Source organism: Carcharhinus amblyrhynchos, chromosome 20, assembly GCF_965287045.1.
Source record: "Carcharhinus amblyrhynchos chromosome 20, sCarAmb.v2.hapA, whole genome shotgun sequence".
NCBI classification, from domain to species: Eukaryota; Metazoa; Chordata; class Chondrichthyes; order Carcharhiniformes; family Carcharhinidae; genus Carcharhinus; species Carcharhinus amblyrhynchos.
Window position 1 is genome coordinate 1,217,056 of NC_137343.1, and position 26,296 is coordinate 1,243,351.

At 43.5% G+C, this 26,296-nt stretch overlaps 2 protein-coding genes across 3 annotated transcripts; one reads left to right on the plus strand and one right to left on the minus strand.

The window, feature by feature from the left end:
- The first annotated feature begins 640 nt into the window (after positions 1 to 640).
- On the plus strand, positions 641 to 5,850 carry LOC145355694 (uncharacterized). Its single transcript, XM_080207926.1, has 3 exons — positions 641 to 1,084; positions 4,846 to 5,124; positions 5,725 to 5,850. The coding sequence occupies exons 1-3, from the start codon at positions 869 to 871 to the stop codon at positions 5,848 to 5,850; spliced, it is 621 nt and encodes a 206-aa protein (XP_080064052.1). The 5' UTR covers positions 641 to 868.
- Positions 5,851 to 6,479: 629 nt separating this feature from the next.
- On the minus strand, positions 6,480 to 26,249 carry gtf2h3 (general transcription factor IIH, polypeptide 3). 2 transcript variants are annotated; one of them, XM_080207924.1, is made up of 13 exons: positions 26,186 to 26,249; positions 24,670 to 24,749; positions 21,055 to 21,161; positions 20,838 to 20,935; positions 20,599 to 20,661; positions 17,947 to 17,976; positions 16,828 to 16,856; positions 16,317 to 16,391; positions 10,946 to 10,999; positions 10,487 to 10,555; positions 9,432 to 9,567; positions 9,308 to 9,344; positions 6,480 to 9,219 (listed from the first exon to the last, which is right to left on the minus strand). In XM_080207924.1, exons 1-13 carry the CDS (start codon positions 26,193 to 26,195, stop codon positions 9,132 to 9,134), a joined length of 876 nt encoding a protein of 291 aa, XP_080064050.1. In that variant the 5' UTR covers positions 26,196 to 26,249; the 3' UTR covers positions 6,480 to 9,131. The 2 variants fall into 2 exon arrangements, with proteins under 2 accessions (XP_080064050.1, XP_080064049.1); XM_080207923.1 differs by having other exon boundaries at positions 20,769 to 20,935.
- Positions 26,250 to 26,296: the final 47 nt, after the last annotated feature.

The following is a 26,296-nucleotide window of genomic DNA, read 5'->3' on the forward strand; positions in this document are numbered from 1 at the left end:
AGTGGCATTAAGTACAAAATCAGAGAAGTAATGAAATACTTTCTGAAATACTGCTTCAGCCTCAGCTGGTGTATTGTATCCAAGTCTGTGATAATCGTATGTTTTTCTGATATGGGACAGAATGACAAAGAAACCAAAATGATTACACTTCATCAAGATTCAGAGAGATCCGGTTATTGTGTGTGGTTCTCAGCTGGGGGCAAAGCCACTACTGGCAACCTAGATTAATATTTAATACATCAATCAAGCAGTGAAACCCAGCAGCCATATCGCATGCTTTCATATCACTTACTTACTTCATTTCTGCCACACCAGAATGGTTTTCTCACCGTGCTGATTCTGTTCTTAAGATTGAACCTCGTGATAACATCAGTGAGCTGTCAGGTTTCCTCTTGTGCTCTAAGCCTGATCATTGGGTATGACAGAGTGCACCAGCTGTTTGAACTTGTGCTTGAATCCAGACAGATTATTCATTCAGTAAATAGGGAACATCTCCAGTAAAATAAATATATAAATAATTTAATCAAACATTAAATGTTGCAGAGTTTAGGTTTCACCTGCTTCAATGAGGAATATCACAGCAAAAGATCAGATGCATGATAAATCACTGATCTCAGTGAAAAGCAGATATTCCCCAAACTCACAATGCAAATAAAACGGACAAGCTGTTACTTGCTAATCCTTTGGGTAATGTTTAACATCAATAAAAAAAGTTGACAAAACTTCGCAATTAGTGAAGTGCATGTGAAATCGGGTGAAAACCATTGTATTCACCAACCAATTTCCTGCTGATAAATTCCAGCTCCCATCCCACTGAATAAGTATTTCATTCTGCAACCAAATCTTGTCCTGCTTTGTTCCTCTTTGGATGATACAACAGTATTTTGTGCTCATGGGTCGTAAGTTAAAATGTACTTCGGGTCCTGCTTCAAGGATGGCAAATGATCTCGAAACTAGAATTCGACTGTCTTTATCTTTCTTAAGTAAAAATGATCCTGTCTATTCTCTCTGTGTTGCTGATATGATGAAAGCGCCCCAGTCTGTTCATAACCAGTTTATTAAGGATCAGAGAGCCTTGCTGGAGGTACATTTGTTTATTTCCTAAGGTTTATTTTATGTCAGTAAAAACAGTAATAATTCTTACCTACCCACCCAGATCTGCAGAGAAAGTGACTAAAGAGTGTTACTAACTCTAACTATACATAGGAGGTTCTCAGAATGTATCTCTAATCCAGGTACGAATGTAGAAAAGCATGTTGTGAAGAGAACCTAAGGAGGTTGCAGATGGATATGGAAAGGTTGGGTGAGTGGGCAAGTGTGCAGACGGAGTACAATGTGGGAAAACGTGAAGTTGTTCACTTTGGCAGGAAGAATAAAGAGGCAAAGGAATACTTAAACAGAGAGCAGCTGCAGAATTGAGGTGCAGAGGGATCTAGGTATTCTCGTGCATGCATCACAGAAAGTTAGCATACAGATATGGCAAGTAATTAAGAAAGCTAATGAAATGTTCTTCTTTATTATAAGAGGAACTGAATATAAAAGTAAGGACATTATGCTTCAGTTATACAGGACATTGGTGAGGCTACATCTTGAATACTGTGTGTGCAGTTTTGCTCTCCTTATTTGCCTTGGAGGCAGTTCAGAGGTTTACTCGATAGATGGCTAGAATGAGCAGGTTGTCTTTTGAGGAAAGATTAGGCAAACTGGACTTGTTTTCACTGGAGTTCAGAAGAGCAAGGAGTGACTTCATTGAAGTATATGAAATCTTGATATTGACAAGGTGGATGTGAGAAGAATGTTTCCTCTTATAGGTGTGCCCAGAACTAGGACACCCACTTTTAGAGCAGGGATGAGAATATTCTCTGAGGGCAGAGTAACTTTGGAACTCTCCACCTCAGAAGGCAGTGGCAGTGAGGTAATTGAATGTTTATAAGGTGGAAGCAGATAGATTCTTATTAGGCAAAGGAATCAAGAGTATTGGGAGTAGGTGGGAATGTGGAGTTTTAAACACAAATAGATTAGCCATGATCTAATTGGATGGCAGAGCAGGCTCAAAGGGCAGACTCCTATTTTGTATGTTTATTATAATGGGGAAGAGTTCTTGAATGTTGATCTTTAAATTGTTAGTTGTGGCTGAATGAAAGCAATCTTACTTGTGAGTTAAGAAATACACAAGAGATAATCTGCACCGATATTTCAAATGCTATTTTTTAGATGAGATGTTAAACTGAGACCCAGTCTGCCTTCTCAAATGGGTGTAAAATGTCTCTTGTCACTATTTTGAAGAAAATTAGAGCAGCTATGGCCAATATCTATCCCTCAATCAATGTCACTATCCCAAATTATCTGGTCATTTTCACATTATTTGTGGTTTCCTACTAAACATGAATTGGCTGGTCTATTTTCTACATTACAACAGTGGCTACATTTCAAAAGAATTTCATTGTATGCAAAGCATTTTAGGCTACCCCAATGTTGTAAAAGGTGCTACAGAAATGCAAAGGTTTTGTTTGATTTTTAAAATGTCCTTTCACTAACAGATGTTGACTCACCTGTTATGTATGTGCTGCATTTTCTGTTTTGATTTTATCTCTTCTTCTTCCACACTACTTTTGGAGATCAGGCAAGAAAAAAAACTTTAATTTATATAGCAACTTTTCCTCAGGAGATTCCAAGGCACTTTCCAATCAATGAATTAAATTGATGTGAGGTAACTGTTTTTTCAGATAAAAAGGAAAATTAGACACAGCAAGATTGTGCTAACAAATGAGCATTTCACTTGGTGGTGTTTATTTTGGGTGAGTGTAGGAGGAATGTTTTTCTTGCTCTTTCAATAATACTATTAGATCTTTGGTTTTCAAATGAACAGCTAAAGAGATTAGAATAAATGGGTGAAATAACAGGAATGTGGGTTGGTGTTTTAGGTGAAGGAGAATGTGGAACAGTTGAGTCAGAGGAATGGAAAGTTTTGTGGTTGGGTGGGCAAAGATTGTACAGTTGGATGATAGGGGATGATGACATTTGGAATACTGCATCCAGTTCTGGTCGCCACACTACCAGAAGGACCTGGAGGCTTTGGAGAGAGTTCAGAAAAAGTTTACCAGGATGTTGTCTGGTATGGAGGGTCTTGACTATGAGGTGAGATTGAGTAAACTATGGTTGTTCTTCCTGGAAAGATGGAGGTTGAGGGGCGACCTAATAGAAGTTTATAAAATTATGAAGGGCATAGATAGGATGAACAGTTGGAAACTTTTTCCCAGGTCGGAAATGACAAACAGAAGGGGTCACAAGTTCAAAGGGGGGGGGCGCAAGGTTCAATACAGACATGATGTGGGTATGCCGGCGTTGGACTGGCGTAAACACAGTAAAAAGTCTGACAACACCAGGTTTTAGTCCAACCTATTTATTTGATAATATACTCACTAGCTTTCGGGGTTAGTCCCTTCGTCAGGTGAATGAAGAGTTCTGGCCTCAGACAGAGCATATAAAGCACAGACAGTTTAGAGATTACTGATTAAAATGCGAATCCTTACACCTAACCTGCTGTTCAAGACCTGAAGTGGCTGATAATGTGAGTGGAAGGAGCACTGATCACAGTTTAAAGAGATGTGTATTGTCTCCAGACAGTACAGTAAGTGAGGTTTTGCAAACCCAGGCAAGTCATGGGGGTTACAGATAGTGCGACATGAACCCAAGATCCCTGTTGAGACCGTCCTCATGTGTGCGGAACTTGGCTATCAGTCTCTGCTCAGCGACTCTGCGCTGTCGTGTGTCGTGAAGGCCGCCTTGGAGAATGCTTACCCGAAGGTCAGAGGCTGAATGCCCGTGACCACTGAAGTGTTCGCCAACGCTACGACAACGGATGAATGAACATCGCTCGACAGTCACCAGGCAAGACTGTTCCCTTCCTGTTGGCGAACACTTCAGTGGTCACGGGCATTCAGCCTCTGACCTTCGGGTAAGCATTCTCCAAGGCGGCCTTCACGACACACGACAGCGCAGAGTCGCTGAGCAGAGACTGATAGCCAAGTTCCGCACACATGAGGACGGTCTCAACAGGGATCTTGGGTTCATGTCGCACTATCTGTAACCCCCATGACTTGCCTGGGTTTGCAAAACCTCACTTACTGTACTGTCTGGAGACAATACACATCTCTTTAAACTGTGATCAGTGCTCCTTCCACTCACATTATCAGCCACTTCAGGTCTTGAACAGCAGGTTAGGTGTAAGGATTCGCATTTTAATCAGTAATCTCTAAACTGTCTGTGCTTTATATGCTCTGTCTGAGGCCAGAACTCTCCATTCACCTGACGAAGGGACTAACCCCGAAAGCTAGTGAGTATATTATCAAATAAATAGGTTGGACTAAAACCTGGTGTTGTCAGACTTTTTACTGTCAATACAGACATGCAGGGGTCATATTTTACACAAAGGGTGGTGGGGGCCTGGAATGCAAGGTGGTTGAGGCAGACACGCTAGGATCATTTAAGACTTATTTAGATAGCCACATGAACAGACTGGGAATAGAGGGATACAAACGGAGGTCTAGTTAGGAACACATTATTGGTGCAGGCTTGGAAGGCCAAAGGGCCTGTTCCTGTGCTGTATTGTTCTTTGTTGTTTTTGTTCTTTGATAAGGAGATTTAAAGGGCAAGGATTTTACACTTGAAATGTTGAAAAGCAGGATGCGAGATAGATCGACAAGACCAGTAATGAAAGGCAATTATTGTAGGATAGCAGTTTTTGAGGCTAGATGATGGGAGGCTAGGGAGGAAGTCAGTGGATTAATAAAGTCTGAAACACATCCTCCAAGAAAGTAAGTTGAATATTGATCTCCATTTTAGAACTTAAGGAGGCTGGAGTACCAAAAAATAACCAGAATGAGGCAGCTCAGTGAAGAAAGACAACACTTTGCTCTTCTGATGAAACGAAAACTGGCCCCCAGGCTCCATAGATGGGTGACTCCTCCACAAAGCCCTCCCAAAAATCCCCTAAGAGCCACTTACTCGAGTGTAAACTTCTCTTCTCCCATCAGAAACAAAGGCATAAGGACACCGCATCTGGCTGAGTGCCCATCTGATGCCAGACCAGAGATTGACAACACCAAATCTAAACTCTCAAAGGTAAGTGTGAATCCAATTAGAAACTAGTTTCGGCAGCTTTACAAATAAAATTATTCTTCATCCCTTTTTTTCTTACTTTGATTTGCTTTTTCCATTCCATCTACAAATCCTCTCCCAGTTGGGATTGCAAATATTTCAGATAATTTTGTAACTTGCTAACATCTGTGGAACTGCAGTCTTTGTACTACTGTGCAAATAGCTAGTGTTCACGCAACAGCTTTCTCAGCAGCTCGGTTTTCTCTTGGGCACTGTACAGTCACACAATAGTAACAGCCTGAATTCAGATTAAAATGTGGGGCGAGCTAAGATTCCATATCCAGAGACACAATTCCTGAAATTTATTGGAACAGAATGGCATTTCATTTGTTCTTGTTCATTCTCGGGATGTAGACGTCGCTGATCAGACTGGCCAATGCCTGGTTACCAAGGTCAAAAATCATTAAAAGAAACAGCCACATATCTCAGACTGATAGCTAATTCCAATTACTATCAATCAGAATGAAAAAAAAACTTTAATTCTTAAGATGAGTTTGCAAAATAGAAAGTTATACTCTGACTAGAACTGAACAGCTCATAATGGAAACCTTTTTTTAATTTCAGGTACCACATTCTCACTTTATTCCAGAAGTTCCCAAGTACATCTGCGCCTGCTCACATAAAAAACTTATGAAAAAAACGAGTTCTCTCCCCAATCTCCAGTTCACCATCTCTGATGTTGATCCATAACACTTGAAGACTTTCTAAAAAAAAAGTTTATTTATTAGTGTCATAAGTAGGCTAACATTAACACTGCAATGAACTTACTGTGAAAATCCCCTAGTTGTCACACTCCAGTGCCTGGTCAGGTACACTGACGGAGAATTTAGCAAGGCCAATGCACTCTAACCAGCACGTCTTTCGACCGTGGGAGGAAACCAGAGAATCCGGAGGAAGCCCACACAGACACAGGAGAACGTGCAGACTCCGTACAGACAGCGACCCAAGCCGGGAATCAAACCCAGGTCCCTGGTGCTGTGAGGTAGCAGTACTAACCACCGAGCCGCCCCATTTAATTGGATGAAAAAAATGCTCCTTTTGTTTCATGTCCAAAAAAACACCAAAAATGGTCATTAAAAGTTGTAGTTTTCTCACTTCTGATTTTAGTCCTTATAGAACAATATCGGGGCTCTGTTTCTGTGACACAAAGGTAATCCAACAACCACTAATGGCTAATTGGGAATCCAGGTGTGACTTTCTGCAATCTGATTTCTGAATAAAAAACTAGTAATAGTGCCTGTGATTTTATTCATATTCACACAGTGAAGGAACCTAAGTTTTTTTGTATATTTGTTAACAAAATGATGACAATAATGTGAAATGTTCAAATAAATAAAGTATATTTAGCTGTACTGTTTGATATTTTCCACTAAAATTAGTGCATGAGCTAAAACAGAGTCTCTGTAGCAACAGCTATTTCTACTGGACAAAGACTGACCTCAAATCTGGACTAATCTGACAGTATTCACCAACAGAGACATGAAACTAAAGTCAGTGGGTGAACTTTATGATTGTTTAATAACTAAATGGATAGCTTAGCTGTAATGGAAGTTTAGAACCATCTCTTTCTGCCCTCCCCCATTCAATTCCTGATCTTTATTCTCTGTAGGTCTACCGACATCACATGGACTGCAACAGGTTCAAGAAGGCAACTCACCCTACTTCTCAAGAGCAACTAGGGATGGGTAATAAATGCTGGCCAACAACACCCCACAAATAAATAAAACCAAAGGAGCCCAGTGAGGAGCAGACATTCCCAACTCAGGCTTGAAGGATTTACTGAAAATTAACAATTAATCTCCTTCCTGTGACTGCATGGGTTTCCTCCCGGTGCTCCGGTTTCCTCCCTCAGTCCAAAAATGTTCACGTTACATTGATGGCCATGGTAAATTGACCCTTCGTGTCAGGGAGATTAGTGGGGTAAATACATGGGGTTATCCAGATAGGGCCTGGGTGGGATTAATGTTCGTTCAGGCTCGATGCCATCTTTTTGTACTGCAATGGATTCTACAATTCCATTTTTTCCTCCCTCGTCCTGTGACAGACAGTATTCCCTGAGCCAGATATGAAGACATACAGGGAGTGTTTTAATTTATTCTTTTATGGGATGTAGACTCCACACCTTGGCCAGGCCAGCACTTGCTGCCCAACGCTAACTGCGCTTGAACTGAATGGTCAACCATTTCAGAGATAGATAATTATTTAGATTTTTAATGTCATCAAAGGGTATGAGAAAGCAGGAATATGGCACCGAGATCGAGGATCAGTCATGATCATATTGAATAATGGAGCAGGTTCAAAGGACCCAATGGCCCTACTCCTGCTCCTAATCTCTCTGTTTCAGAGGGCAGTTAAAAATCAACCACATTGTTATGCATCTGGAGTCACTGTAGGCTAGACCAGGTGAGGATGGCAGATTTCCTTCCTTAAAGTGAGGTACAGAGGAATCTAGGTGTTCTAGTGCATGAATCACAAAAAGCTAGCAGGCAGGCAGGTTTCACAAGGAGTAAGAAGGCAAAGGGCATTTTGGCCTTTATCGCAAAGGGGTTGCAGTTTAAAAACAGGGAAATTTTATTGCAATTGTACACGGTGTTGGTGAGGCCTCACCTGGAATATAATGCAGTTGTGGTCCTCTTACCTAGATAGAGTAACATTGGAGGCAGTCCAAGGAAGAGTCACCAGGCTAATTCCCAGGATTAGAGGGCTATCCTATCAAGAGAGACTAAATAGTCTGGATTTGTATTCCTTGGAGATAGAAGAGTGAGGAGTGACCTTATTCAAACATAAAAGATCCTGAGGGAGTTTGATAGGGTAGATGGTGAGATGTTTTCACTAGTGGCAGAGTGTCAAACAAGGGGACAAAGCTACAAGATAAAGAGCCGGTCATTTAAAACTGAGGTGTGTAGAAATTTCTTCTCACAGAGGGTGGTGAATGTCTGGAATTCTCTGCCCCAAAGGGTAGCGGAGGCTGGATCATTAGAAGTATTCAAAGTGGAGACGGATAAATATTTGATAGATTAATGACTTGAGGGGCTGTGGGGAAATGGCACAGAGAAGGAATTGAAGCTGGCATAGATCTGCCACGATCAAACTGAATGGCGGGGCAGGTTTGAAGGGCCGAGTGGCCCACTCTTGTTTCTATTTCTTGTGTAGAGGAGAGCGAATTAGATGAATGTGTACAACAATCAATGATATTTTTTGTGGTCAACATTACTGAGACTAGCCTTCAATTCCAGATTTATCAATTGAATTTAGATTCCACCTGTTTATAGAATCCCTTCAGTGCAGAAGGAGGCCATTTGGCCCATCGAGTCTGCACCAACTTTCCAACAGAGCATCTGGACCTAATTTACTTTGTCTCTTAAGATCCCAACACCAGGGAACAGGAATTTGCCAAAACGGAACAAATGAAACCAGGGTTAATTCCCCAGAGCTCACTCTGCTGATTTCAGCCGGACTGGGAGATAGACCCCAGTCACTGAAAATCTTTCTGATGCACAACTTCAGCAAGCTGCTGGGAATGGGATTCCTGCTCCCGTTCAGTCATGTAGGACAAGGGAAAAATCTAAAACCAATTTATGGAAAAGAAACTGGGAGCAGAAGTAATTCTGTACTGATTTGGGATCAGGGGATTTCTAAATTCTGGGAACATCTTTTCTGGCACACTATCAGCATGGTGTGTTTATTCTCTAATCAAGATTAGGATTTACAAAGTGACTCAACAAATTGGTCAAAGAAACTTGCAAGAAGAAATATTTCCAGATCTGTGAATATGTTAACCACACAATATAAAGAGTTTAACACTTTATCACAGTCACAGTTCCTCGTGCCGTTACATCGGCTGCAGATGTAATAAGTGGGAATGTTCTGGATTAGAATTATTGCACTGATTCCAGTGAACACCTGAGGCAGGTAAAAGTCAGAAATTCCAATCGACAAAGGGTTGACAGAATGATTCTTATTCACCAGTGTCAGCTCGTCAAGTAGTTGACTGTTGGGAGTCTGGGCTTCTTCTTCTTGGTTTTCAGGACAGGTGGCAGAGCAATTCTGAAAGCAGTCCTGGATTTGAAACATAAAATTCACCTTCATCAAATCATATCAAGTCATAACGAACAAACATTTAAAAAGAATCGAACATTGTACTCACTCGCAAGTGGTGCAGATGGGACTAAAGTTGCAAAATACTAATAATCAAAAAGAAAAATTAATTAAAAACAAATCACACTAGTCTTTCAATTTTTAAAAACACAATTCACTGTACTGAAACTTACTCGATAGGCAGACTGAACACACGTAACCAATTTCAATCAGATTGCGATGACAGAAGCAGGCAGCTCGATAGTCCACATGAACTGGAGGGGGTAGGACTAGCTGGGATCTTTGCTCAGGGTCTGGTAAAAACACCCACTAGAAGGAAAAACATACAAACAGAAAATTAAATTCTATAAACCCACAAGAACTTGTAACATCTTGAGAGCTGAGAAAAATGAATTTTTCACTACTTTGGCAGATTTTTGTTGAGTAAACCATCAGGGGCTATGGAGCAACAGCAGGTAAATGAAACCAAAAGAAAAAATTCCATAAAATCTCAGCAGGTCTGGCAGCATCTGTAAGGAGAGAAAACAGCCGACATTTCGAGTCTAGGTGACCCTTTGTCAAAGCAGCATTTTCTCTTTTGGAATAAATATTCATGCTTGAGAGACTGAAAGGCTTTATCCTGTTCCAGTGTTCACACAAAATACCTTACCCAGCACATCTTTTGGACTGTGGAAGGAAACCGGAGTACCCAGAGGAAACCGAAGCAAACACGGAGAACTTGCAAACTCCACACAGACAGTGACCCAAGCTGGGAATCAAACCGCGGTCCCTGGCACTTGTGAGGCAGCAGTGCTAACCACTGTGCCACCACACCACTTGAATCAACTGGCTCATACATAATACTTAGATTCTGAACCTGATGGCTCTGAGTAAATACAGTATGGATTTGGAGCATATTTTGCCAGTTTATTAAATTAACATTCACATCTGCTATGGTGAGATTCAAACTCTTAATCTCCGAGTTACTAATCCAGAAAGACAGTCTGACAACTGTTAAATGGAACAGCTCCTCAAGGAGGAGTTGTGGCTAAGAATGCAGAAGTGTGGAATCACAAACACTTTCTGGGGAATAACAACAGATTCTTGCAATTCACATATTTTATTTCCAATGTTGGGCACCTTGAACATCCAAAAGCTCTCACCTGTGCTATCCACTCACCTATCCATCACACAATGGCCAAACAAATCAGTAACAAACAGATTCCGTTCTTAAGTAATTATAACTTACCAGCAAATACTGAGAGAGTGACAGCATCTGTGGTATTTTTAAATATAACCCTCCGGTTATATCAGAAGCCTGCAAACAAAAACAACACAATAATGTTTACTGAAAGGATTAAAAACCTGTTGTAGTTCATGGAGGCCTGCCTCCTTACTTGCCCCATGCTTGATGTGGGGTAGTGCCTGCCAGTCATTTGCCTCTGACTAATGGAGAGAAATGCCTATGGTGCTTTGTGGTTTCTGGATAATTACCCAAACAGGCGAGAGCTGTGCAGTGAGAACACAAGGCTCTATTTGAGAATCCAGCACTACATGGCAAACAAAAGAGCACCAGAACTGCTCTACTATAGAATGATTGGATTATGTTCAAGTTGAGAGAAATGCGGAAAGGCATTTTTCCAAGATCTACACAATTGAAATGACTACTTGGTTGTGTTTTAGTCTAGAGATGTACATAATTACTTACTTGCTGTAGTAAGCCAGATTCAGAATCCAAAACACAAGCATCAATCAGAATATTCTGAAAAAGAGAAAGTAACTGTATTGCAACATTATAGGGATATACACTAACCTAAACCTCCACTCCCTTCATCACTAGCATACAGTGGCAGCAATGTGAAGAGTTTGCGGAATGCAGCAACTCACCAAGGCTCATTTGACAGCAATTTCGCTGCCCAAGCCACACACCATCCTGACTTGTAATTATCCCATCATTTCTGCACTGTCATTAGATCAAAATCCTGGAATGCCCTCGTAACAGCACTGTGGCTGTACCTACACTACATGGACTGCAGTGGTTCAAGAAGGCAGCATGGTGGCATAGTGGTTAGCACTGCTGCCTCACTGTGCCAGAGACCCGGGTTCGATTCCCAGCTTGGGTCACTGTCTGTGCAGAATCTGCACGTTCTCCCTGTGTGTGTGTGGGCTTCCTCCAGGTGCTCTGATTTCCTCCCACAGTCCAAAGATGTGCAGGTTAAGTGAATTGGCAATGCTAAAATTGCCTCTTAGTGTCAGAGGGACTAGGTAGGTAAATACACGTGGATATGGCCTAGGTGGGATTGTGACAGCACTGTCACACAGCACAACCTAGGTGGGATTCTATGAGGATGTGTCTAGGGCGGTGGATAGAGGAGAGCCGGTGGATGTGGTCTTTCTGGATTTTCAGAAGGCGTTTGACAAGGTACCTCACAAGAGGTTATTGCAGAAGGTAAGGGAGCATGGAGTTGGGGGTAGGGTGTTAGTGTGGATAGAGGACTGGTTGTCAAATAGGAGGCAGAGAGTGGGGGTCAATGGGTGCTATTCGGATTGGCGGATGGTGACTAGTGGAGTGCCCCAGGGTTCGGTGCTGGGGCCTCAGCTATTTACCATTTATACAGATGATCTGGAGGAGGGAACCGAGTGTAGGGTGTCGAAATTTGCTGATGACACCAAAATTGGTGGAAAGGCAAATTGTGCAGAGGGTGGGGAGAGTCTACAGAAGGATCTAGATAGGCTGGGCGAATGGGCCAGGAAATGGCAAATGGAATTTAATGTTGGCAAGTGCGAGGTGGTCCACTTTGGTAGGAAGGATTATTACTTACGTGGAGAAAAACTGCAGCAGGCGACGGTGCAGAGGGACCTCAGGGTCCTTGTGCATGAGTCGCAAAAACCCAGCTTGCAGGTGCAGCAGGTGGTCAGGAAGGCGAATGGGATGCTGGCCTTCATCGCGAGGGGGATTGAATATAAAAGTAGGGAGGTCTTGCTGAGGCTGTATAGGGCATTGGTGAGGCCGCAGCTGGAGTACTGTGTGCAGTTTTGGGCGCCGTACTTACGCAAGGATATTTTGGCCTTGGAGGGAGTGCAGAGGAGGTTTACTAGGCTGATGCCGGAGTTGAGGGGGTTGAGCTATGAGGAGAGGCTGAATAAACTAGGCTTGTACTCGTTAGAGTTTAGAAGAATGAGGGGAGATCTCATTGAGACGTATAAGATGATGAATGGGATGGATAGGATAGAGGTGGAGAGACTCTTCCCGCTCAGAAAGGATAGTAGGACTCAGGGGCACAGCCTCAAGATAAAGGGGGGCGCGGTTTAGAACGGAGTTGAGGAGGAACTTCTTCACTCAAAGGGTGGTGAATCTCTGGAATTCTCTGCCCGTTGAAGTGGTGGAGGCTGCCTCGCTAAATATTTTTAAGACGCAGGTTGATGGGTTTTTGATAAGAGAGGGGATTAAGGGTTATGGGGAGAGGGCGGGAATGTGGAGCTGAGCCAAGACAGATCAGCCATGATCTTATTGAATGGCGGGGTAGGCTCGAAGGGCTAGTTGGCCTACTCCTGCTCCTATTTCTTATGTTCTTATGTATGTGACTGGTGGAGACCAGTGGGCTGAATGGTCTCCTTCTACACTGTAGAATTCTATGATTCTAAGACAGCTCACCATCATTTTCTCAAGGGGAAATTAGGGATGGGCAATAATAACTGGGTCAGATTATTAACCTAAAAGAGAAAGTGACTTCAGCACAAATCTGTAGCTAAGACTCATTGGAATGGCTTCCAAACTTGTCTTTAGATAAAGAGGTACCAAATTTACACCAACACAGATTAGTTACATAAATAAAGGAGAACAACATGATGTCCTTTGTTTGAATAGAGGGGAGTACGGTAGGATGAGAGAAGAATTGGCGAATGTTGACTGGGGGAGCGCGTTGGAGGGAGGGTCTGCTGAGGAGCAGTGGCGGATCTTTAAGGAGATCTTTCTTGGTGCTCAGCAGAAATTTATTCCGATGGTCAAAAAGGACCGTAGGAGGAGAGGTAATAAGCCATGGATAACGAAGGAGGTGAAGGAAAGTGTTAAATTAAAAGCGGAGGAATTTAGAGTAGCTAAGAGTAGTGGGCGAGAAGAGGATTGGGAGAGGTTTAAATGTCAACAAAGATTGACAAAGAAGTTGATAAAGGAGGGTAGGAGAAACTATGAAGCTGGGCTAGCGCTTAATATAAAAACGGATAGCAAGAGTTTTTATAAATATATAAAAAGGAAGAGGCTGGCTAGGGTGAACGTTGGTCCTTTAGAGGATGAGAAAGGGGACCTAGTGGTAGGGGATGGGGATATGGCTAAGGTATTGAATAACTTTTTTGTTTCTGTCTTCACGGAGGAGGACGTGAAAAATTTGCGATGGAGAGGTGGTAGGACTGGAGGGTCTTAATGACATTACTGTTACTAGAGAGGCAGTGCTCGACAGACTGGAGGGGCTGATTGTGGACAAGTCCCCAGGACCGGATGGAATGCATCCGAGGGTTCTGAAAGAAATGGCGGAGGTTATAGTGGATGCCTTGGTGGTTATTTTCCAGACGTCGCTGGATTCCAGGGAAGTGCCGGAAGATTGGAAAACGGCTAATGTTACGCCGTTGTTTAAGAAGGGTGCCAGGCAAAAGGCGGGGAATTATAGGCCGGTTAGTTTAACGTCTGTGGTAGGTAAAATGTTAGAATCCGTCATTAAGGAGGAAATTGCGAGGCATCTTGAAGGGAATTGCTTGATAGAGCAGACGCAGCACGGTTTCATTAAAGGGAAGTCGTGTCTGACAAATTTACTGGAGTTCTATGAGGATGTGTCTAGGGCAGTGGTTAGAGGAGAGCCGGTGGATGTGGTCTTTCTGGATTTTCAGAAGGCGTTTGACAAAGTACCTCATAAGAGGTTATTGCAGAAGGTCGGGGGACATGGAGTTGGGGGTAGGGTGTTAGCGTGGATAGAGGATTGGTTGTCAAATAGGAGGCAGAGAGTGGGGGTCAATGGGTGCTATTCGGATTGGCGGATGGTGACTAGTGGAGTGCCCCAGGGGTCGGTGCTGGGGCCTCAGCTATTTACCATTTATATAGATGATCTGGAGGAGGGAACCGAGTGTAGGGTGTCGAAATTTGCTGATGACAGCAAGATTGGGGGAACGGCAAATTGTGCGGAGGGTGTGGAGAGTCTGCAGAAGGATCTAGATAGGCTGGGCGAATGGGCCAGGAAATGGCAAATGGAATTTAATGTTGGCAAGTGTGAGGTGGTCCACTTTGGTAGGAAGAATGGTAGGAAGGACTATTACTTACGGGGCGAAAAACTGCAGCAGGCGACGGTGCAGAGGGACCTCGGGGTCCTTGTGCATGAGTCGCAAAAACCCAGCTTGCAGGTGCAGCAGGTGGTCAGGAAGGCGAATGGGATGCTGGCCTTCATAGCGAGGGGGATTGAATATAAAAGTAGGGAGTTCTTGCTGCAGCTGTATAGGGCATTGGTGAGGCCGCAGCTGGAGTACTGTGTGCAGTTTTGGGCGCCGCACCTGCGCAAAGATATTTTGGCCTTGGAGGGAGTGCAGAGGAGGTTTACTAGGCTGATACCGGAGTTGAGGGGGTTGAGCTATGAGGAGAGGCTGAATAAACTAGGCTTGTACTCGTTAGAGTTTAGAAGAATGAGGGGAGATCTCATTGAGACATATGAGATGATGAATGGGATGGATAGGATAGAGGTGGAGAGACTCTTCCTGCTCAAAAAAGACAGTAGGACTAGGGGGCACAGCCTCAAGATAAAGGGGGGACGGTTTAGAACGGAGTTGAGGAGGAACTTCTTCACTCAAAGGGTGGTGAATCTCTGGAATTCTCTGCCCGTTGAAGTGGTGGAGGCTGCCTCGCTAAATATTTTTAAGACGCGGGTTGATGGGTTTTTGATAAGAGAGGGGATTAAGAGTTATGGGGAGAGGGCGGGAAAGTGGAACTGAGCCACGACAGATCAGCCATGATCTTATTGAATGGCGGGGCAGGCTCAAAGGGTTAGATGGCCTACTCCTGCTCCTATTTCTTATGTTCTTAAATTCTATTCATGGACCAGCGTGCATCACACATTATCGGGATCCAGATGTCCACACCTAAAACAGGAAGTTAGTCATTGTGTACAGGGGCTTTCTGATTTCTGGAATATAATCAACAAGATTTCTGCAACTAAAAAGAAATTCAAACTTAACTTTAAAATAGCATAATCACAGCTTGTGTTTCCAACTCTGTCAATTGCTATGAAACTGAGTTTTAAAGCTCTGAGAAAAGACAATTAGGGATGGACGATAAACAGTTGTGTTGCCAGCAATGCACAAATCCCATGAATCCCTTGGGGGTCAGATGTGCAAATATGCCAAAGACTGTGGTCCTGGTCCATGCAGATCAATAACTTCCTCAAATTGGATTACCTGAGCAGAGGGAGTTTATATTTGAGCTTCACCACTAACAACTTTCTTTTGCCTCCCTGCCCACAAAAGGAACGAGAAAAATATCACCAAAAATGTTTGATTAATTCTTGCAAGTAACAAGAACAAAAACAATTTATTTTTTCGGTGTCTGCCGTGGTTCATTGGACAACAATCAGATCTCAAGAGTCGGAACGTTGTCAGTTCGAGCCCCATTCCAGACAACTGAGTACACGATCCAAACTGACACTGCCGTGATGGGGCTAATGGTGAGACAGGATTTTGGTCGAGACATCAAACCAAAGGCCCTATCTGCCCTCTCAGGTCCCTCAGCACTATTCGAGAAAAAACAAGGACGTTCTCTCCTGACCAATATTCATGTCCCTTAACCAACTTGGCTAAAACAGATAATCAGGTCATTATCATGTGCGGTCAGTAACAGCTTGTTGTCTGCTAATTGCCACATTTCCTACATTAGAACTGTTAACTACATTGGTCACAAACACTTCAGAAAGTCCTGAGGATGTGAAAGGTGCTTTAGAAATGGAAATTATTACTCTCCAGCTTTAAAAAAGTGTCTGATTTCTTTCTCTGAACAACCCAGTATTCAGAGTATTAAATATGAATACATAAAGATTCAGATAACATACCTGTTTCTGTGCTGCAAAGATAACATTCATAAAATTCATGTACTGAGCAGCAGAATCCTCAGCAGCTTTAATAACCTATAGGGGGGGAAAAAACAAATGGTTATAAACTGAACTGATACCATAGGATCATATTAACCCCTACAATGCAGAAGGCCCATTTGGCCCATCAAGCCTGCACTGACAACAATCCCAGCCAAGCCCTAACCCCATTATTTATCCTGTTAATCCCCCTGACATTTAGGGCAAATTATCATGGGAGATCAACCCAGCAAGCACATCATTGGAGTGAGGGGGGGGGAAACCGGAGCACCCAGAGGAAGCCTTTAGAGAGATGGTTACTTGTAGATGTGCTTGGAGCAATCACATGTGGATCTCTTCACAGCTCAAATCCGAGGATGATGAATTATTAAACGTTCACCCTCTCACTCCCTGACAGCAGCAGCACTTACTCCATCCCTTACAAAAATATTTACATTACAAACTTTAAGCAAAGTAGCTACAAAACACTTACCAATATTCGGGATTTCAGCTCATGTCCGACTGTATTGTATGAAAATAAAGAAAAATTATTTGTAACAAGTCTTAAGCTCCAATTTACAAAACAACGTCGAGCCAGTTTCCTGAGTCTGAATATTGTCAACGCCACCATTACACCTTACACTTCTCATTTAGAATGCTAAAACTAACCTATAGTCCTTGCTAAAGCTTGCACGTGAAATGACATCAAATCAAGAGAAAGCCACTCAGCTCCTTGAATCAGTTTTGTCATTCGACTGGATCCAGGCTGATATGTATCATAACTCCAGTTACTTGCCTTGATTCTGTAATCATTTATATCCTTACCCAACAATAATCAATAGATTTTAGTTTTGGAATTTTCAATAAACCCACCCAACCCCATTTTGGGGGAAGAGATCGATGTGTGATTGCCAAATCTTAATTACCCATCGTGTGAAGATGTGCTTCTCATTATTTTTCTTTACTCTTTCATGGAATGAGGGCATCACTGGCAAGACCAGCATTTGTTGCCCATTGCTAATTGCCCAAGAACTGAGTGGCAGTTAATAGTCAACCACATTGCTGTGGCTCTGGAGTTACAATTAGGCCAGACCAGGTAAGGACAACAGATTTCCTTCCCTAAAGGACATTAATGAACGAGATGGGTTTTTCCGATAATCAACAATGGTTTCATGGTCATTATTAGACTTACAATTTGAAATTTTTATTGAATTCAAATTTCACCATCTGCCACTGCCATCACCACTGAATGATCTAATTTTAAGACTGTGCTCCCTTGTTCTGGACTCCTCCAAGAGACCTAGTTTATCAAACCCTTTCAAATATTATGAACAGTTTGCAGGTCCCAAATTATGGTAATTCTCATTTTGTGGTCATGAACTTGAAAGCCAGGCATTAAAATCCAGGTACAGGTACCATCAATTGTCGTAACAATTTCTGGTAGGATTCTATAATTCCATTAGATGAAAGAGTGAAGTGTTTTAGGCTGATTTCATAAAAGTAGACAAGATTTGTTAATTCAATGAAAAGTTAATTGTCTAAATCTGCACTCTAGTTTTGTTGGTAATGATTAGCAAAGAAGAGTAATACTTAGATCAGTAAACATAAATACCTTCTAACTCTTTATTCACCTTGTGAATATCTTATTTTGAAAGTGTTAAGAAAAAATATCAACATTTCAGGACAGTGAAGAAAAGATCAGAAATATTCTGTGTGATATTAGAGAATTAAAAAGCTATTGTTTAACAAATTAACCTAGAAAACCAAGTCACTTTCAACCCAGACTACACTGAAAATAAACACCAAGCATGGTTAGTTTTAGTGAGAATTCTTTTCAGGACTCAGAGAAGAATGACTTCCTTCAATACAAGTACCAAGTGGCTGGGTGTAACCCACTTCAGGGACAGAGACAGGTGGGGACTTTGACTGGGGCTGTACACCAGTCACACCGTAATGCAGATGTCCTAAGGTGAGCTCAGGCAGGACTGAAACCCACCCTGGAGCAGAAGTGCAAAAGCTTGCTTAACCTTGATTGTGAAAGCAGAGCCTCACAATCCTAATGATCTTTTGGTTTTTAAACAGACCAAGCATTCATAGCGATATTGTTTTTTGATCATTCGATATAGGCTCCTCCTATCATTGTAGAGCAGCACTGCAAGTGTCTCGAGCTGCCTAGCAATCAAGCTGGCCAGCAATTGGGAATACGACAGTTCGGGGCCACTGTGCATGCACAAAGACCCGGAACTGTCAAACTCTGGAGTGAATAAAGTCCACCCCTGAGCTTTTAATGAGATTCACAATTGCAATCTCTGCATGATTTACATCAGTTTTCCTGTGAATTCAGCATGCATAACTTTTTTGGGAGAATCGTCCCCATGGACTTTAGTAAAGCATTTGACAAGGTCCCACATGGCAGACTAGAACAGAAACTAAAATCACATGGGATTCAGAGTGGGCTGGCTAGATGGAAACAGAACTGGTTTGGTTATAGAAGACAGAGAGTAGTAGTAGAAGGGTGTTTTTCAGAATGGAGATCTGTAGGTAGTGGTGTTCCGCAGGGATCAATGCTGGGACCCTGTTGTTTGTAGTACATACAAATGATCTGGAGGAAAATGTGGTGGTCTGATTAGTAAGTTTGTGGATGACAGGGAGATTGGTGGAATTGCTGAAGGTGCTGGGGATTGACAGAGTATACAACAGGATATAGATAGATTGGAGACTTGGGCACAGAAATGGCAGATGAAGTTTAATCCGCACAAATGCAAGGTGATGCAATTTGGAGGAACAAATTTAGATGTGAATTATACTGTAAATAGCAGAACTTTTACGAACATTAACATACAGAAGAATCTGGGCGTGCTATTTCACAGTTCCCTAAAAGTAGCAACACATGTGGCCAAGGTGATTAAGAAGGCATATGGCATGCTTGCCTTCATGAGCTGGGGTACTGAACGCAAGAGTTGGGAAATAGTGTTGCAGCTATATAAAACCTTGGTTAGGCTGCATTGTGTACAGTTCTGGTCACCATACTACCAGAAGGACGTGGAAGCTTGGCGAGAGTGCCTGGTCTTGAGAGTGTTGGCTATAAGGGGAGGTTGAACGAACTAAGATTGCTTTCACTGGAAAGACAGAGGCAGAGGGGAAACCTGAAAGAGGTTTACAAAATAATGAGAAGCATAGACAGAGTGGATAGTCAGAGGCTTTCTCCAAGGGTGGAAGTGTTAATTACAAGAGGACACAGGTTCAACGTGAGAGAGGGAAAGTTTAAGGGAGATGTGCAGGTGAAGTTTTCCAAGCAGACAGTGGAGGGTGCCTGGAATGCACTGCCAGAGAATGTGGTGGAAGCAGGTACATAGCAGCATTTAAAAGACAACTGGATGGGTATATGAATAGGGAGGGAACAGAGGGATATGGACCCAGGAAGAGCAGAAGGTTTTTTTTTAGTTTAGTTAGGGCACCATGATCGGCACAGGCTTGCAGGCTGAAAGGGCTTGTTCCTGTGCTTTACTTTGCTTTGTTCTTTGTACTTTCACGAATAGGGAAGGTGATCTGCGTTCAGACTGTCAGGAGTCAGGTTAGCTTTACCCTATTGAGAGGAACTGCAGGGTAAGACAGTTGGTTTTTGTGTTTGGCTGAGGAGCCAATAGTGTCAAGTTACCATCTGCGGGATTATTACTGAATGCCCTTAAGTAAGAATCCCTGCTCTAAAAGCACCATCATAATGCTCATTCGAGGAACCAATGCAGACACAAAGAGTTGAACAGTCTTCTCCTGCATCTTAAAAATTCAGTGATTCTGTTAACAGGTTTCAACTTTATACTAAAATACATACACAATAAAAAAAACACTTACATTGTTCTATTAATGTTTTGTCAATTAACAATGGCCTAACTCTTTTAGATAAAGGGAGAAGTATATAACAGGGGAACATCATCAAATATTTGACAGGACAAGGTTCCAGCTGTTCAGAATTTTCACAATGGCTTGTATGGAAAGAAGTCCAGTCTACAATCTTGCTGTAAATAGCAATCAACAACTAATTTCTCACAAGCAATACCAATGACTTCCAATAAATAAGTGACTAACTAGTGAAAACCTGTAAATTACAGGCAGCTTACAAAAGAAAACTGCTAAATTTTAGACAGGTAACTAATAAAAATATGTAAATTCTGAGTGGGTAAATAGAAACTTTGCAAAGTTGGCCACACTATAATGAACACAAGAAATCTCAAAGCTTTTAAAGTCATTCCTGGTGCAAGGATACAACAAAGCGCTTTTGCCAATGATCCAGCCAGCAAGGTTTCTGTTAGTTGGGCTCTGACTTCAGCTGTAACACAGTAAAGGAAAATGTCACACACAGCATCCATGCCCCAAAACCTGGGCAGAAGGAGGTCTCAAACATTTTACAAGATATCGCACAGTGAAGACATTTACTCTTTGCCATTAGATCTTTGATCTCCTCTGTGATGATGTCATTTCCTATGGCCAGGAGTTCATATTTACCATCCTTACTACCAGAGGAAGTAGATTCAGCAGAATTAATGTCACCATTTTCTGCAAAGCTTCCCAATTTCCAGTGTTTGCCTGGATACAGGAAGCGGCTGCAGGGACAAAAAGAATAAAACATTGTAGCATATTAGCACTGTGGTCCTGGAGAAGCTGGTCGGGAGTATACAAACATGGTTCTTTGATGTAACAAAGATCTTGCACTGATCCTTACCTTTCCTGGCTGTGACTCGCTATAATCGCCAATCTGTTATTGCGACTCATGACTAAGTGAGAGTTTCCCATCACCATCACTGCATCCAAGCATTTTGATAGGGTGAACTGTAAAATATGTGAAACCCTACTGTATGAACTGTGTAAACACATCACTTAAAGACAGAATAAGTTCAGAGAATGCTGAAAAAACATATCGCCCGTCAGTTAGTGTGATGAGTGTGCACTCTCCTGATTTAGGGTTGGATTTAGCTCTGTAATGTGTTACCAAACCCGCAGAAATTAATTAAAATTCCAGCTCCCCTTATCCCATGAAAATGTGCACAAGTTCTGACACAAGGTATAAAGCCAAATAACACAGCAGCGACTGAAAGCAGCTCCTACTGTGATGTTTGAAATCTTGTTTCAACAAAGAACAATATGGCACAGGAACAGGCCCGTCAGCCCTCCAAGCCTACACCGATCATGCGTTCCTAACCAGGCCATCCGTTTGTGTCTCTCTATTCCCAGTCTGTTCATGTGGCTATCTAGATAAGTCTTAAATGATCCTAGTGTGTCTGCCTCAACCACTTTGCATGGTAGTGCATTCAGGCCCCCACCACCCTCTATGTAAAAAATGGCCCCCGCACAGCTGTATTGAACCTTGCCCCCCCCCCCCCCACCTTGAACTTGTGACCCCTTGTGTTTGTATTTCTGACTTGGGAAAAAGCTTCCAACTGTTCACCCTATCTATGCCCTTCATAATTTTATAAACTTTTATTAGGTCGCCCCTCAACCTCCGTTTTTCCAGGGAGAACAACTCCAGTTTACTCAATCTCACCTCATAACTAAGACCTTCCATACCAGGCAACATCCTGGTAAACCTTTTCTGCACTCTCTCCAAAGCCTCCACATCCTTCTGGTAGTGTGGTGACCAGAACTGGATGTAGTATTCCAAATGTAGCCTAACCAACGTTCTATATAACTGCAACATCATATGCCAAATTTTATACTCTATGCCCCGTCCTATAAAGCCAAGCATGCCATATGCCTTCTTCACCACCTTTTCCACCTGTGCTGCCACCTTTAAGGATCTGTAGACTTGCACACCCAGGTCCCTCTGTGTGTCTATACCCCTGATGGTTCTGCCATTTATTGTATATCTCCCCTGCATCAGATCTATCCAAAATGCATCACTTCACATTTATCTGGATTAAATTCTATCTGCCATTTCTCCGCCCAATTTTCCAGCCTATGTCCTGCTGTAATCTCTGACAATGTTCATCACTATCCGCAACTCCAGCAATCTTTGTCTCGTCCGCAAACTTACCAATCACACCAGCTACATCATCTTCTAAATCATTTATATCTATCACAAACAGCAGAGGTCCCCATACAGAGCCCAGTGGAACATCACTAGTTTCATACACAACCTTGATATTCCCCAGCGGAAGACTGCGTCACCAGAGTAACAGTGGGGGTAAGACGCACGAGGGCTTGTATTTCTTGAATATAGACTACTATATATTTACTTAAGGGGCTTAAGATGATTAAAAGATTTGATACAGTAGAGGAAAATTATTTGCTCTGGAGAGATGAAGGCAAGAGTACAGAAGGGACAAAACATTAAATCACAGTTCAGGAGTAAGATCAGATCAAAGAACAGTACAACACAGAAACAGCCCTTCAACCCTCCAAACCTGCCTGCTTAAACTAAAACCATATGCAGTTACCGAGTTTGTATCCTTCCATTCCCATCTTATTAATGTATTTGTCTAGATGCTCCTTAAATGCCGCTACCGTACCCACTCCCACCACCTCCCTGGGCAGCGCGTTCCAGACATTCACCGACCTCTATGTCAAAGACTTGCCTCGCATATCTCCTCTAAACTTTTCCCATACACCTTAAACCTATGTCCCCTAGTAATTGACTTTTCTACCTTGTGCATGAGTCGCAAAAACCCAGCCTGCAGGTGCAGCAGGTGGTCAGGAAGGCTAATGGGATGCTGGCCTTCATAGTGAGGGGGATTGAATATAAAAGTAGGGAGGTCTTGCTGCAGCTGTATAGGGCATTGGTGAGGCTGCAGCTGGAGTACTGTGCGCAGTTTTGGTCACCGCACTTACGCAAGGATATTTTGGCCTTGGAGGGAGTGCAGAGGAGGTTTACTAGGCTGATACCGGAGTTGAGGGGGTTGAGCTATGAGGAGAGGCTGAATAAACTAGGCTTGTACTCGTTAGAGTTTAGAAGAATGAGGGGAGATCTCATTGAGACGTATAAGATGATGAATGGGATGGATAGGATAGAGGTGGAGAGACTCTTCCCGCTCAGAAAGGACAGTAGGACTAGGGGGCACAGCCTCAAGATAAAGGGGGGGCGGTTTAGAACAGAGTTGAGGAGGAACTTCTTCACTCAAAGGGTGGTGAATCTCTGGAATTCTCTGCCCATTGAAGTGGTGGAGGCTGCCTCGCTCAATATTTTTAAGACACGGATTGATGGGTTTTTGATAAGCAAGGGGATTAAGGGTTATGGGGAGAGGGCGGGAATGTGGAACTGAGCCACGACAGATCAGCCATGATCTTATTGAATGGCGGGGCAGGCTCGAAGGGCTAGATGGCCTACTCCTGCTCCTATTTCTTATGTTCTTATGAAAGAGCATCTGACTATCTGCTCTGTCCATGCCACTCAATCTTGTAAACCTCTATCAGGTCACTCCCTCAACTTCCATCATTCCAGTAAGAACAAACCAACTTGATCCAATCTCTCCTCATAGCTACCTCCAGACCAGGCAACATCCTGGTAAATCTTTTCTGTACCTGCTCCAAAGCATTCACATCCTTCTGGTAGTGTGGCCACCAGAATTGTACGCAATATTGCAAATGAGGCCTAAGGTTCTGTATAGCTGCAATGTGATGTGCAAATTTTTATACTCCATGTCCCGAGCGATGAAGATAAGCATGCCGTATGCTTTTTTGACTACCTACTTTTAGCGATCAGCTCTCTGCCTGTCAATACTTCTAAGGGTTCTACCATTTACTGTATAATTCCAACATGCATCAGACTTTCCAAAATGCATTTTCTCACAACTCCATCTGCACTTCTTCACACAAAGGGTAAACTCTCTCCTCAGAAAAAGCTGCGGTCAACTGAAAATTTCAAAACTTATTTTGATTGATTTTTCTTAGATGAGGGGAGTGACAGAGGCAGGTGGGGCAAAATGGCTGACCCCTTTTTATATGTTTAATCACAAGAAACATCACACAATACGACTTCCAGATGAGATTACAAGCCAGCCATCAGAAGCTGGAAATCCCGTCAATTTTGGAGGACTGTCACCCGCTGAGATTAAATAATTTCATAGCAACCTCGAGTTGGGCAGTATCTACAAAGCTAAAACACATCTCAAAGCAATTCCAGAGAGGCAGAAGAGAAAACACAGACACCTAATTTAAAAAGTAACCTTCAGGAAAGTGCCCAGAAGCTTGGTCAAAGAAATGTATCTTAAGGAGGCAAATTTAAACACGGCACAAAATGGGGAATATTGGGATGTTAGTGCTAAGAAATGGAACCCATTTTATCTCAATCCCACCCAGATCAGGTACAGCAAAATCAGGTATAGAATAGAGCTGCTCTCCTTACCTGGGATTCCTTCAGGATCTGCTGGCCCCACCAAATAGGATTGACATCTACTACAATGACAAGCAGGCTAATGTCCTCATCTGAGTGGGTAAAAAAAACGGAAAACATGTCCATTAATCTGTTCCTGCCGTGAATTATTTCAAGTCCTATGAAGGCAGCAGCAGTTCTTCAGATATAGGTGATTCAGTGATGTTAGTGAGATACCAGCGTTATCGGAAGTCAATACCAATGCACGATGAGCAAAAGAGTGTTATCACTGCATGATTCTCAGCCTCTGACCTGCTGTTGTGACCATAATATTTACATGGCTTTTCAAGCTCAGTTTACTGACAGTGGGGGATTCAGTGATGCTAATATCATTGAATGTCAAGGCGCAATGGTTAGTTTCTCTCTTGATGGAGATGGTCATTGCCTGGCACTTGCGTGGCTACGATAGGGACTGGGATAGATTGATCTTGGTTTTGGACAAAGCTCGGCACAACATCAAGGGCTGAAGGACCTGAACTGTGCTGTACTGTTCTATGTCAGCCCAAACCTGGATATTGTCCAGGTGTTGCTATTAGAGAGTCAGTGCCGAGGGAGCGCCGCACTGTCAGAGGGTCAGTGCCGAGGGAGTGCCGCACTGTCAGAGGGTCAGTACTGAGGGAGTGCCGCACTGTCAGAGGGTCAGTACTGAGGGAGTGCCGCACTGTCAGGGGGTCAGTACTGAGGGAGTGCCGCACTGTCAGAGGGTCGGTGCCGAGGGAGCGCCGCACTGTCAGAGGGTCAGTGCTGAGGGAGTGCTGCACTGTCAGAGGGTCAGTGCTGAGGGAGCGCCGCACTGTCAGAGGGTCAGTGCCGAGGGAGCGCCGCACTGTCAGAGGGTCAGTGCTGAGGGAGTGCTGCACTGTCAGAGGGTCAGTGCTGAGGGAGTGCCGCACTGTCAGAGGGTCAGTGCTGAGGGAGCGCCGCACTGTCAGAGGGTCAGTGCCGAGGGAGCGCCGCACTGTCAGAGGGTCAGTGCTGAGGGAGTGCCGCACTGTCAGAGGGTCAGTAGTGAGGGAGTGCCGCACTGTCAGAGGGTCAGTGCTGAGGGAGTGCCGCACTGTCAGAGGGTCAGTAGTGAGGGAGTGCCGCACTGTCAGAGGGTCAGTGCTGAGGGAGTGCTGCACTGTCAGAGGGTCAGTACTGAGGGAGTGCCGCACTGTCAGAGGGTCAGTGCTGAGGGAGTGCCGCACTGTCAGAGGGTCAGTGCTGAGGGAGTGCCGCACTGTCAGAGGGTCAGTGCTGAGGGAGCGCCGCACTGTCAGAGGGTCAGTGCTGAGGGAGCGCCGCACTGTCAGAGGGTCAGTGCTGAGGGAGTGCCGCACTGTCAGAGGGTCAGTGCTGAGGGAGTGCCGCACTGTCAGAGGGTCAGTAGTGAGGGAGTGCCGCACTGTCAGAGGGTCAGTGCTGAGGGAGTGCCGCACTGTCAGAGGGTCAGTGCTGAGGGGATGAGGCGGTATCTGGGTTTTGATCTCAGTCTCTAGTCACTCACCATCCGCCATTTTCCCGCCGCCTCAGGCGGGTGCAGCAATGAAATATGTCCGGGTGAGTGCGAGGCCGGCGCGTCCCGCGGCAGCACCGCCCCCCCGCCGGCTCCTCACAC